The 13,436-nt window shown below is 39.6% G+C and overlaps 2 protein-coding genes across 4 annotated transcripts; one reads left to right on the top strand and one right to left on the bottom strand.

Moving 5' to 3' along the window:
- Positions 1-376: 376 nt before the first annotated feature.
- On the bottom strand, positions 377-5,139 carry LOC128368778 (UAP56-interacting factor-like). Of its 2 annotated transcripts, none has more exons than XM_053329659.1 (9): positions 4,974-5,139; positions 4,688-4,828; positions 4,441-4,601; positions 2,200-2,348; positions 1,804-1,876; positions 1,628-1,683; positions 1,346-1,420; positions 1,106-1,232; positions 377-967 (listed from the first exon to the last, which is right to left on the bottom strand). In XM_053329659.1, the coding sequence occupies exons 1-9, from the start codon at positions 5,044-5,046 to the stop codon at positions 866-868; spliced, it is 957 nt and encodes a 318-aa protein (XP_053185634.1). In that variant the 5' UTR covers positions 5,047-5,139; the 3' UTR covers positions 377-865. The 2 variants fall into 2 exon arrangements, with proteins under 2 accessions (XP_053185634.1, XP_053185633.1); XM_053329658.1 differs by having other exon boundaries at positions 4,441-4,604.
- cpdp (CPD photolyase) lies at positions 4,705-11,624 on the top strand. 2 transcript variants are annotated; one of them, XM_053329613.1, is made up of 10 exons: positions 4,705-4,831; positions 5,577-5,911; positions 6,019-6,167; positions 7,180-7,362; positions 7,595-7,753; positions 8,849-9,047; positions 10,187-10,339; positions 10,511-10,632; positions 10,784-10,943; positions 11,054-11,624. In XM_053329613.1, the coding sequence occupies exons 2-10, from the start codon at positions 5,653-5,655 to the stop codon at positions 11,200-11,202; spliced, it is 1,533 nt and encodes a 510-aa protein (XP_053185588.1). In that variant the 5' UTR covers positions 4,705-4,831; positions 5,577-5,652; the 3' UTR covers positions 11,203-11,624. The 2 variants fall into 2 exon arrangements, with proteins under 2 accessions (XP_053185588.1, XP_053185587.1); XM_053329612.1 differs by lacking the exon at positions 4,705-4,831 and adding an exon at positions 5,272-5,438.
- The last annotated feature ends 1,812 nt before the right edge of the window (positions 11,625-13,436 follow it).

Here is a 13,436-nt window from a genome sequence, read left to right on the forward strand (position 1 = left end):
GCAAATTTTAATGTATTTAAATAAAAGCAATATTCAGATTCCAAAGTGTGTCTGCTTCTTTTGTGATAAAGTGCCAGGAGCCGGTTTATTAACACAGAACTTAAGTTGTAACAGTTCAAAGCATGTTTGAAACCTTTAACTGAGACCACCTGGAAAAGAAACCAACTTATGGAAGTTCAAAGTGCTCCTGATAAAGCATAATTTCCTGTTCCCATTCATAAAGCCGAAAGCCACACCAGGACACAATTTGCAGATTCAGATAATGTAAATTAACTCTGGATACTGGATTGCTGTTTAACATGGAGGTGTCTGGGCTATGTCTCACAGCTAGATGGCACTGTTTGATTACAAGAGAAGATGGCAATAGCTACACGCATTTTTGAAAAGAGTAACTCATTTATTTGAAGAAACATTACAAAACAATTCTCAAAAATGTCAGAAAAAGGTACTGAGAACATACATGCCTCCCTAGCAAATACATAGCAATCCTCTCTGAAAAGAAATAATTCCAAGCAGTCTTCAGAATAGTGTTGACAGTTCTGTGTCCAAAGGGAAGAAAATGACTCTTTCCCAGAGCTGGACCTCCACAACACAGACAGTTGAGTACAATGATATGAACAGTGAGTAAAACTGATGTAAAACAAACTCTTCCGGTGACACTTGCACACTTGAGTTGTCACAGTTGAGCAGTTGTGCACTTTGTACTCGTTTGTTTCCACTGTTGCTCTCTCTCTCTCGTTAGAAAAGTCAATTAGTGGGTCAGCACGTACCATCCATCCATACAAAGGTGGGGTTCACTGTGCAGGTCTGAGCAGGACAAAAAAAGGGCATCAGAGTTATTATTTGTCACTCTTTTTCTTGCCGTCTAACCCACGGTAACGAATCGGCTGCCTTTGCTGGTTTGTGCTGTGGCGGTGCGCCGATCTTTTAGGATACGGAATCGCTCATTCAAAGTCATTGATGTCTGCTGTAGAGAGAGAGAAAAAAACAAAAACACAAAGATCAAAATTTTGAGCTCTGAAACTGTTGCTGAACCTTGTTTATGACAATGACCTTTTATCGTTGAGCATTAAGCCATACAGAAATCTACGTGGCATGCTCTTACCGGTTTCCCAACACTGTTGATGTCAAATTGGAGGGACACCCCTTTTGGTATCTTCTTCTCCACAGTGTCCACCTTGACGGAAGCAGAGCTGGCAGTAGGGGGATGCAGGGTCCAAGCCGTGGGAGGCCTATGGAGAAGTCACAGAAACAGGCATAGTTTTATATCAATATCAATATGAATAAGTTATATCTTAAACCGGTATGTAAGGATTCTGCAGGGTTTGTGCTAAGCTATACTTACTCAGGCTGGGTCCTAGCTGTGGGGTTGTCAATTGAAACAGTCAAGATACCATTGTTGGTTGTTGATGTACGCCACCTAGTGGATAAACAGAAAAGGTTTAAAACAGCACACAAACGCAACAGATACCCTAAAATGGAAAACAATTCTCTTCTTGCCCCTCCAAATGATTCATATCTGCTGTGCTGTTTCCTCTTCTATCACATATAGCGGTGAGTGACACAAGGAGTCCAACAGTTTAAACATCTAAATCCAATACAGACTGTGAGATCAACGAAAACTCACTGGCGAGTCCTGACGGGAGGTGCACGAGGAATTGGTTTCTGCACCTGGGCTTGTACCTGCAATGTGGAGCCAAGGACAAGACACGAGAATTAATGCAGGAAATCCTCAACACCTTCCATTTTAATCTGTAGATAACATGCATCGACTTTCAAGGTCAATGTATGAACATCTCGTACTTTGAGTCCTCTGCGGAAAAGAAATGTGGCCTGGCGCGCTTCCCTCTGAGTCTGCTGGACAGGCGGCAGTGGTCTGCATGAGCACAACACAAAAAACTCCATTGAAGAACAGTTGTGTAATCAATGTAACTAAATCACAGAGCATTGCGTGTAATAGCTTATTGAACACAAAAGGTATTGCTTTGACTGATTAAGTCTTAATTAAATGTAAAGAAATATCCAACAACAAGAGGAATAATTGAATTGCTGCAAGAATTAAACACAAACTATAACTTTTCATACTCCAACAATGGTTATTTCACCACTTCAACTGTTCTGCATTCTTTCAGAGAGGAAAAACACATTGTCACAGGTGCACTGTGAGACAATACAAAAGTTGTTCTGAGGTATTCTCACCGTCGCCGAAGCTGAAATGGTCTCCTGACCGCTGTTGCATTCTGGGCTCTCTGTAAGTCGGGCTGTCTGTACGGCCGCCTCTGGACCTCTGGCTTTCTGTACTGGGTCTCAGTGCGCTGAATGAACGGCATTGTTTTCTGTCTCGTTTTCTGAAAAGGGAGGTGCAGTGGACGATCTTTAATATGGATACAGGCGAAGGAAAAACTGAATGTGACTACGTCCTGTCTGCTTCTACTGATGCACAGCAAGAGTCACTGGTTGTTCATTGTCGAGTTAGATAAGAGGTAATGTTCAGTTGTTCAGTTAAAAACAGAAATCCACGTTCTTTAAAAACTTCAATGTTTAAACTTAAATTAGATGTATTTGTTTTGTTTAGGTTTTTCATGAAGGATCAGTATTAAAACTTGTATTGAGAAAACCTTTCCACTTTTAGAAAGTTTGAAAATGTTTATTATGAATGAACAAATATCCACCTGTGAAAGAAAAACTGAGAATATAGTGAAACTAAAAAACTTCACTGAGGTAATCAACTTTGGACTCCTAAAAAGGGCAGGTTCACTCACTGAGAGACACATACAAACCTACTATGGTATAATCAGACTGATTGACCAAATCAACATTATGTGAGGGATTGAACTGGAATTTTTGTATCCACTTGGGAAATAATAAAAATCTAAAAGATAACTTTGATAACAACTATAAAACTAAATGACATAACATCATATTTAGTCGATAAAACAGCCAATGATCACTTCATGTTCACGATGGAAAACTTTCAAGGGCAGTTTGGACAAGATATCAGGAGGAGCAGATAACACATTTCTGTATACCAGAAGATGGCTGCTGATGTTTGTTGCCAAGCAACGAGATATGGAGAAAATTCTGCCTCCGAGTGTGATAAAGGTCAGGCAGAACCAGGTCATCAAAGCAAGAGGAGAACAGTGTGCTTGATTGTAGACAAAGCCAGCAAGACTGGCTTTTGTAACAAATAATGATGCAGTATGATGAAGTATTTGAACTCTGTGGGTTCTTTGAATCTTTCTTTGTCACCTAGTTCAGAAAGAAGATCTTTCAGAAGTGGATCAAGCTTCAATGCAATGTCAGTACTGCAAAGATTCACTTTGTTTCTTTAAAACTGGTGAGTTTATACTATGTAAGAGTATACTGTTTTATACTCTCTACCCCAACTGGCCAAGGCAGATGGCCACCCACTTTGAGCCTGGTTCTGCCTGAGGTTTGTTCCCGTTAAAAAGGAGTTTTTTCTTGCCACTTTCGCCAAGTGTTCATGTGGGAATGTTGGGTCTCTTTAAATTAAATTAAAGAGTACGGTCTAGACCTACTCTATGTGTTAAGTGCCTTGAGATGACTTTTGTTGTGATTTGGCACAATATAAATAAAGAATGATTGATTGATTGACTGTTCATTTCACGTGGAGAAAAGGACATACTCTACTTGCTGAAGTCAGAACATTGTTAGGGCTGCACAGTACTCCAACGCTCCTTTAGAAAGATGTACATAAAGCTGTATCAGTGTCTGCATTCGTCAGCTGGACATAAGAGATACCCTAACCATTTAAAGTATACTCCATGTTGGATTTCAATATATTTTGCTTGTTGGATTTCAATATTGTACTTGCTTGTTCATACATCTTAAACCATCACAGACACACAGTCAGGGGTGGCCAGCAGCACAGGCCACATAGGTGGTTGCCTAGGGTGCCAAACTGTTTTTTTTAAACCACATAAGGTGGCACCGGGGGTGGGGTACTCAAGCTCAAGCCTGGCATGTTTACAGCAAAGCCCCAAATCACAGCTGCATAGTAACCAATGTGTTTTGAACAAACTGGTTGGCGCAACACGACGATGAACTGGAGAACCCCTCTCCTGTGTTGTTGTTTTTTCACTAAGGGACGTAACTAAACTGTAAAAACAAAATAATCACCAACTTCTAAATTTACCATAGTGTTATTTATTATATTTGGCAGTGGAGTAAGTGTGAATTGTGTGTTTATGAGCCTGTGCTAGCCTACCTAGTTATAAAATATAAACATTTCGTTAGGAAACAAGTGTCTCAATCTAAAATCTTGCAGAGGGCACAGTCTGATGTTTCAAAGGGCATACAGACATGACTCCTATATTCTGGGCAATTAATATCTGTGCTGCTAGTGGTCTAAGGCTAAGCCAATGCCAGAGGATAATATAGAGCCTGGCTTGCTGTGCACTACAGTATGTCCTCTAGTACCTGGTTGAATGCTGCTCTGTTGAGTGAGCCGACCCGTTTGAGCAGGGCAGCTGGCCTCCTGGCTGCCAGCCCAGTGATAACCCCCTGACCCCGCCGTCGACCCGGAAGAGGAGGGACCCTTCTGTTTCTTAATTTAGAGGGTCCACCTCGGGACACACCACCTCCTGTTAAAGATAATATTAGCATTACATACACGCAGAGTTGTGTCGACAGAAAAAAATAAAACAACACAAGGGTTGGTGCACACCTCTTTGGACAGGTCCACCGGTCCTGGGTGAGACTCCCTTCCCCTGGGTTAACAGGCCTTTCTTCTTGACAGGTCGGCGATTCATGGTGGCCTGTTTTCTTTTTAACTGTTGTTCTTTTTTGTTCAACCGAATGATGTCATCTGGTGAGAGTTATCACACGATTAATTACAAGCAAGGGCGCCTGAACCCTGATCCAGCTGAGTAACGGTGAATAAGTTACCCAGCATTTACGAGTGCTAACCTTAATAGCTACTCTATTTCAAACGTGTATGTCGAGAACCTTACCTAGTGACATGTCCACTTTGTCGGGCGCCGCTGGTTTTCTCCCCCGACCTGCTGTAAATTCACTTGTGTTCATAATGTTTAAAAAAAACCCAACAGGCAACACCGAGAGCAAAAAAGAAATACAACAGTGGTCGGTAGCCTGCTAACTCCTCGTCTCCTCTGAAGCTACAACAGAGCGAGCAAACCTCCCCCTAACGTAAACTGCGCCGTGCGTGCCCTGTGAGGACGTCACAAATTGCATTGTGGGAAATGTAGTTCAATCCGAAAAAAACTGTTACAAAACATTCACCAGCGTGCTCATATGTAACTGGTTGTGTAAAGAGGGAAGACGACAGTGTTTGCGTCGTTTGCCGTTTCTCTCAATTGAGTTTGCTTCAAATTCACGTTGATAGTCGAGTTCCGACAGCTTTACTTAACTTAACCTTTAGTGTTTGCACGGTGTATGCTGCTCTGCATTTGTAAGAGGTAAGTGATTCGACGTTTGTATGAATGAGGGGATTCTCTGTCGTCGTCGTCGTCTTGTTGTTAGCCAGTTTTTTAACATGAAAACTGTGTTTCTTTGATGCATTTTTATTTCCACACTTTTTTTTTATCTGCCCCAAGGCTCGTTATCCACAGTAGAAAAAGACCCGGCTCAGTTTCCTCCTGCTTGACCAACTCATTCACCAGTGAAACCAGCATGTCTGACAAAAAACGCAAGGCAACATCTGCTGCTGCTGTTGGACCCAGTGCCAAGCAGCAGAAGTTGGTTTCCATGAAGGAGGAGAAAAAGCAGAGAGCTACGGGTTGGCTGGAGGAACTTCTGAATCAGAAGAGGAGCGAGAAGAAGGACATGAAATTAAACAAAAAGCGCCTGCGTTTTCTATCTGACACCCAGAAGATAAAACAAGGTTCAGAGGGTGTTTTGTACTGGATGTTAAGAGACCACAGAGTACAAGGTAAACCCGTAAAACAAGCAGTAAACATGGCATACAGAAGCCACTTCACCCTGCATGATCTCAATGTTTAATATGCTTTGTGTGTGTGTCTTACCTCTCTGTTACAGATAATTGGGCATTGATCCATGCCCAGCGGCTTGCCATAAAGGAGAACCTTCCTCTGCATGTCTGTGTCTGTCTGGTTGTTCCAGAGTCAGAGGTGTCCACCCTCAGGCACTACAGCTTCATGATGAAAGGTCTGGAAGAAGTTGCAAAGGTAGGCTACAGACTTTTTGAATGCACTGATTACAGCCATACATTCGAGTAGTGCAGAAAAGATTTATTAATTAGTCCATGTTCATTTCATCACTGAAAAGGCTGTGATTATTATTGTAATATATGTGCAATTACATAAGCTGGAGATGTACCGATATTATACATCATTATTTTATTTAATGATAACTCGTGAAATATATATCTATGTGTTAGTTTGTTTTACAAAGTTAGGAAAGCTATGTTTCAGTCAAGTCTGATGTTGTTTTACATGTAAAAAAAAGAAAAGAAAAAAAAAAGATCCCATCTCTTCTATACACTGAGGCATACAGCTAATTAATTAAACACTGGTATCAGTTCAGTAGTTGGTATCAGCTGTTACCCAAGGCCAAAGTATCAGGACTGCTGGGACTAAAAAAGTCAGAATGGTGCATCTCTAATATTGCACTATAGAAAACGAGCAAATAATAACACTACACTTCAATCATTAAATTAAAATATTCCAAACGTAATCAATGTCATGTTACTCTGGTAAGATTTGTGCTGTCTACTATTCATTGAAGTCTGTTGTTAAGCAAAAATGCTAAAAACTCTAGTTCCAGCCTCTCAAATGTGAGGATGAACACTAATTGTCAGTCAAACCAAGCAATCTGAAGATGCTGCCTTGGGCTCAGGAGAATTGGGGTCAGCTTTTTCATGGGTTTCAAAGTTTTATAGTCTAAATAATTAATTGAATAATTAAAAACAGATATTAAAATAATTGCAGCTCTAGTTGAACAAGTCGTAAAATAACAGAAATCAATCATTGGAATAGTCAAAATAAGAAAACCATTACATAAGTGTATGTATGTATGTATGTATGTATGTATGTATGTGGATTCAAATACCATTCAAACTGACTGCATACATGACAACCAGTAACCTGAGCACTTTCCTCAGGGGTTTGTGATGCATACAGTTGAACCCATAGTCAAGTTTTTGAGACTAAGCGTTGTCATTCTGCCCCTGCCAAACAGAAATGTAAACGCTTAGACATCCAGTTCCATCTGCTGCACGGTTCGGCAGGGGAGGTACTGCCTGGCTTTGTGTCTGACCACAGCCTGGGGGCGGTGGTGACAGACTTCTCCCCTCTCAGAGAGCCACTACAGTGGTTGGAGGACTTGACAAAGAAGCTTCCAAAGGACATCCCTCTCATACAGGTAAAAACTCTGATCCTCCTGTCTTTTCCTGGTCATTTGTTGTCCTAATCATTTTCACAATGAAAATTATGTAGTTCTTATTTAAAGCCTGTAGCCTTTTATGTGTGTCCAGATGAGAAAGGATGTACCGGTAGTTCTTATTTAAAGCCTGTTGCCTTTTATGTGTGTCCAGATGTGCACTCACTTTTGGGTATTTGTCATATGAGTTTTAACACCTCATTTTCTTTCATAGGTTGATGCCCACAATATTGTTCCCTGCTGGGTAGCATCTCCTAAACTTGAGTATTCTGCAAGAACGATCAGGGGGAAAATTACCAAACTTTTGCCAGAGTTCCTCACTGAATTTCCCCCAGTAGAGAAACATCCCTACACAGCTACAAGAACAGCCAAAGTAAGTGCTGCAGTAACAGTGATGGTCATATTCAGACTGCTTTGATTATAAATATGCTTTATAGGACAAATAATCATCCAAGGCAACACAATAATGGTTTGTCTCCTTAATATTTTTGTCCAGGAAAGCATGTGAAATAGGTGTTTTCTAAGATCAATACATAGAAAAGGGAGCTGTCAGTGGGATCATTGATGGGGAGGATTTGAAAGTCAGACTGCTGCAATAAAGCACTTCATTTCAGCCGTCAGCTACCTCCTCTCTTCCCAAATAATTTATTGACACCTAGGGATGGGAGGATATAAGCTTTTATCTTATTTTGGGACAAAAACACAAGATATTTTAATCATGGTGAATTTCCCATTATCAGGATGATCATAAATATCCTCTCGAGTGCTTTGAAAAAGCTGTCTAGCTCTCTAATTTATATAAACATAAGTGATATCCTGATTAATTTTGAATTGCCATTTGCCACAAGGGGGAGCCTGCATCTTTCCAGTCATTCGTCACCATGGCTGAATGCTCCAATGTTTATGCTTGCTTATCATGTTGATAGCTAGATTATTTTTATTAATAGATTTTTTTTCTCTCTTTGTTATTACCTGGGTATTGGCAAGAGTCTGAATCTATCCTTGTTTTTCACTAAAAAGGATGTTCACCCAAAAAAAGATATGTGTCCTATGATGTAATTTGTTTTTGTTTCTAAGCTAAAGTGTTTTAATGCCATTTTTTCAGTTTTAAGGATAGTTTGATGATTATCGGGATAATATTGTTTATCAGTTATTTTGACCAGGATGATCATGACATGACATGTTCACATTTTGTCATAACCATATCTATTGACAAGTGAGTATGAACAGTAGGCTGTCTAAATATCACCCCAGCTCCAGTTATTAAAGCTGCAGGATGTGTGCTTTCATTGCAGAGGTGTGATTGATTTGCCATTCACTGGTTTTAGCCTCCAGATTATGTGAGCTAGTTGAAAGACTCTTCACAACTTTTTCTTTCTTCCTTCAACTCCAGAATGTATATTTGAGATCATCACTGTGAGTTGTGACCCCTGCTGAGGTTTTCTCTTCTCCCTCCCCATCTTCACAGCCAGTAGACTGGGCTGAAACCCTGGCCTCCCTGCAGGTTGATAGAACAGTAGGAGAGCCGGAGTGGGCTAAGCCAGGAACCAAGGCGGGGATGGCCATGTTGGAGTCCTTCATTGATGTACGGCTCAAAATGTTCGACACCAAACGCAACGATCCAAACGCTCCCGCCCTCAGCCAGCTCTCACCCTGGATCCGCTTTGGTCAGTAGTACAACACAAAGTAGAATTTTACATAAATCATTGATGAAAAAATGTCTGCAGTAACTCCTAGAAACATATTCTTTTATTACCTGTTGGTTTAAAAAACGGGTTGATATAGGTGTCCCTCAGTGATCAACATTAGGCCCCCTTGTATTTACTCTTTTTCTTTTTACAACTCATCATTCTGTTTTACATACGATCAGGTCTACTGAAACCAGACCAGGTTACTGGTTACTGTCTGCTTTTGAGGACATTTGTATTATACATTTAACACCCTTAGACTGTTGGAAAAAAAGGCATTATGTACACATTTCACAATAGTTTTGATGTTCCTACTCCTAACCTGACATGATGCTGCTTTGTATCTATTAGATTTCCATTACAATATGTGGGATGACAGATTGACCTTTTTAAGTAGCAATCTTGAACATCACTGAAGATTCTCACATGCATAAATCACCATCTGTCACCAAATAAGGTAACACAATGGTGATTGAGCCACTAATGAAAGCCTGTGCGTTGGCAGAATTTTGATTATTACGAACCAGTTGTCAGTGGCAGTTTTCCTTTTATGCACATAAGGCAAACCAGTGTACCTCTAGGATAATAATAATCTTAATTGAATATAATCTAATTTAATATCTAATCTACCCTTAAACCACTATGGCCATTTACAACAGTACCATTCATTTAATTACTCGAGACATGTATCACTCTCCCACTGGTAGTTTTATGAAAAAGGTGGGTAGTCGTGACTGACATCCTGAAGGCATCCACATGACTTTTCATTTAAGGTCTTACTTTCTTGCATAGATATTAAACATCTTTAGATGCACATTCCTCTGAGGGACTTAAAACTTTAACTTGCTGATATTTTTAAGGTGAATTTAATGTTGTTTTCATAAGTTATGTCCAATCTTTTGACTGGTACTGTATGTATTTTAATTAGAGGTCTCTCTTGTAAAAAGACATCTTGATTTTAAAGAGACTTCCTGATTAGGTCAAACTTTTTTAGTCTTTGTCATTTTAGACTGTTTATCTTTGTCTCCTTATTCTGTCTGTCGTCATCGTTTCTCATCCTTTCATCACCTGCTTCCCTTTCTCATCCTTTTTCAACCATCTCTTCTCCATCCCATCAGGACACCTGTCAGCCCATCGTGTGACACTACAAGTTCAGCAAGGCGGGAAGAGCACAGGTCAGCCTGTCGCTTCCTTCATCGAAGAGCTGGTGGTGCGCAGAGAGCTGACAGACAACTTCTGCTTCTACAACAAGAAATACGACAGCATAGAGGGTCAGTTGAGATCTCATTAAATTGCATGTGGTTCGCTTCGTTGTGATGAGTGTCCCCTTTGTGACATTATTCAGATGAGTCATCTGCTCACAAACTAAATTTTATCCAAATGAATGGCTTGCAGACTGTTTCAGCTTCTTTTCTTTTTTTTTTATGTTGTATTGTATCTAGGTGCTTATGAGTGGGCACAGAAGACCTTGAAAGATCATGCCAAAGACAAGAGGCCATATCTCTATACACGAGAACAGCTGGAGAATGCAAAGACGCATGACAAGCTGTGGAACGGAGCTCAGGTACAACATTTACTATAAAAGACAGCCAACAGATGTCACAGTGCTCTTTTTATCCAAAGCGTTTCAATTGTCTCTGTGGTTAAAACACATGCCTGCTAGTCTATGCTGCTTTTTATTTTTCTTACCGCTGTTTATTGCATCACTTCATTAGTATCAGATGGTCACAGAGGGGAAGATGCACGGTTTCCTGAGGATGTACTGGGCCAAAAAGATTCTTGAGTGGACCTCTTCACCAGAGGAGGCGCTCTCAATCGCCCTGTACCTCAACGATCGCTATGAGCTGGATGGCCAGGACCCCAATGGTTTTGTCGGTAAGGCACAGATGACATCACACATATGAGGATAGCGCATGTTTACGAAACTAATTCCTCGTCGTCAATAATCAGTGCCCTTTTCACTGTGTTCATCCTACCTTTTTTAGGTTGTATGTGGTCTATTTGTGGCATCCATGACCAAGGATGGAAAGAGAGACCAGTTTTCGGAAAGATCCGCTACATGAACTACCAAGGCTGCCTCAGGAAGTTTAACGTAGCCCAGTTTGAGAAAAAGTACTGTCCCAAAAAACTGTAAAGCGTGAAATGTGTTCGAGGATGAGAGAAAAATGCCCGACAGCCTACATCTCCTGCACCTTTTACCTCAGGGAGCATTTCTACAACCTCTTTAGCTGTAAATGTTCTTTTTTTTCTCCTTTTTGTTTTTACTGTCCAAAAACATTCAGTGTAATATTTACACATTTTACTAACGGGGTGTTACTTTTACTAAATATTAAGACATATTTATCCATGAAGCCTGTAAGCTGTCATTTAGATGATGAATATTACTTTTTACATTACTGCTTTTTTACTTTTTATTTTTTATATTTTACTTTCAACAGATGATGCCTTGCTTGTTGTTACAGTAGTCAACAATACATGCTTATCTTTTGTAGATTTGACCCTTTCTGTTTACTGTGTTATAAGTTGATTCGTTTGCAGTCATTTGTAAGATGTGCAATACATTGAATGTTACATTAACACACTTGTTTTGAGTGTTCTTTTATGTTGAATTCAGAGTTAAGTATAGCCACACTTTTCACACTACAAGCTACTGTGATAGATGAGTGTCTATTATAATATTATTGCATCGGCACACTGATGTGACAGATTTATTTCGTGTAAATTAGTCAAGAACAGATGACAGAAAAATAATCTGTATAAAAGCAACTTCAGCATCTTCTACTTACTCTCTAATCCAAACAAACAAAAATATGACATATGTATAGTATTATATACAGAGACTACTAATATAAACATACATTTCTACTGAGTTGCATCAGCGGTGCAAATGTGGTCTCCCAATGTAATTAAGTGTAGAAAAACCCACCTTTACCCAACCCAATTAACCACACCCTCAGAAGTAGATGAAAACAGTTCCTTTAGGAAATGACACACTTCAACACCATTTCGCAATTTGCAGTATCAAGCCCTCTTAATGCTATGGGCCCTTTTGCAATGTTAGCTCATTTCAGAGGAAGAGATCCATGTCTCCCAAGATTGTGCTTTTTTGTGCTAATTAGCTGAAACCAGTCATGGTATGGTTATAGGGAATGAGAATATTAAAGTGTGATATACTATAATTTATGGCTTTCAACTCCTCAGGACTTAGCTATGAGTTTCATAATGGCCAATGTACCTTCACATATTGTTGTAGATGAGAATTAAATCTGAACTACATAAATGATACAACAGCTATAGGAAAAGCAGCAGGAGTCTGAGTTATATTAAAGGTTGGGTTTTCAAATATATATTGCTGTACTTTCCTGGAGGAAATTAGATATTTGTGGCTTAAACTCATGAAGCAATATGTAGAATAAAAACAAGCTATCAGTGCTTTTGGCGTATATATTTGTTATTCCATGTGCTCCTCTAACCAGTCCAACAATAGATTTACTGTTGTAATAGTGTCCAGACTGGATATATGAGCTGCCAGAGATTCCCATATATAGACGTTCCTCTAGTACAACTGTAAACAGATGTACTTTGTTTTATGTACTGTATTCTTTATCTAGTGCTGAAACAATTGGCCCACTGGAATATCCATATTTTACTTGAACGTGGAACATTTCATGAATATAGATACAAGGATAATATCACTAATAATCTTCAAGCTATTTTTGTTGGGTGGACTATATACTGCCTCTTCTGCTTTATTAAAAAGTTCATGGTCGAGTGACAAACTACTTGAAGTCGCCTCCTGTGTGAAGAACAGTCGCACACAGGAGGCAACTAATTATATGCCAAGATAATAATTATTCCAGCAGCTTCAAGCCACAATGAGGTTTGAAGCTGCTGGCATAATTATTGTGGCTGATATTTGGTTTCTGATAAAAAAAAAAAAAAATGTGGCAAAGTCTTTTCGGGTTTCACAAAAGGTTTAAGGATTAATGAAGATTACACATCTGAAATGAGACCGTTTGTGTAATTCTTCCAATCACGTCTCTTGTGCTGGAACTGCTTCTCCTATATGATCTGACTGTAAACTCTCTCTTTGTACTTTTTAAATGCTCAAATTTACGCAGTAGTCTTGTTGCTAGGTGACTGTCAAGAGTCATATTAGTGGCCCTGTGAGTCTGCGCTTAGGCACAAGAGTATTTTAAGGTAAATGCTCACAATTGCAATGCTAACATGGTGAAGTTTACCTGATAAAACTTTCTTTGCCAGGCCCTTGTTTTATTTCCAATCAACTCTTATTCTTAAATATTTCAAATTATACAGAGCATGTCTGCATGCCACCAGTAGGTAATTAGCTCAAAACACTAAGTACAG

Source organism: Scomber japonicus, chromosome 12 (genome assembly GCF_027409825.1).
Source record: "Scomber japonicus isolate fScoJap1 chromosome 12, fScoJap1.pri, whole genome shotgun sequence".
NCBI lineage: Eukaryota > Metazoa > Chordata > Actinopteri > Scombriformes > Scombridae > Scomber > Scomber japonicus.

What these genes read in the sequence shown, in the direction of transcription:
- cpdp (XM_053329612.1), top strand. Translation starts at nt 5,416, where the DNA reads ATGCTGCTCTGCATTTGTAAGAG. An exon ending in CTCACCCTGGATCCGCTTTG is followed by an intron (nt 9,048 to 10,186) that starts GTCAGTAGTACA and finishes CCATCCCATCAG; the next exon opens with GACACCTGTCAGCCCATCGT. An exon ending in GGACCCCAATGGTTTTGTCG is followed by an intron (nt 10,944 to 11,053) that starts GTAAGGCACAGA and finishes TACCTTTTTTAG; the next exon opens with GTTGTATGTGGTCTATTTGT.
- LOC128368778 (XM_053329658.1), bottom strand. Translation starts at nt 5,046, where the DNA reads ATGAACACAAGTGAATTTACAGCAGGTCGGGGGAGAAAACCAGCGGCG. An exon ending in TTTTCCGCAGAGGACTCAAA is followed by an intron (nt 1,684 to 1,803) that starts GTACGAGATGTT and finishes TCCACATTGCAG; the next exon opens with GTACAAGCCCAGGTGCAGAA. An exon ending in CCTCCCGTCAGGACTCGCCA is followed by an intron (nt 1,421 to 1,627) that starts GTGAGTTTTCGT and finishes TTTATCCACTAG; the next exon opens with GTGGCGTACATCAACAACCA.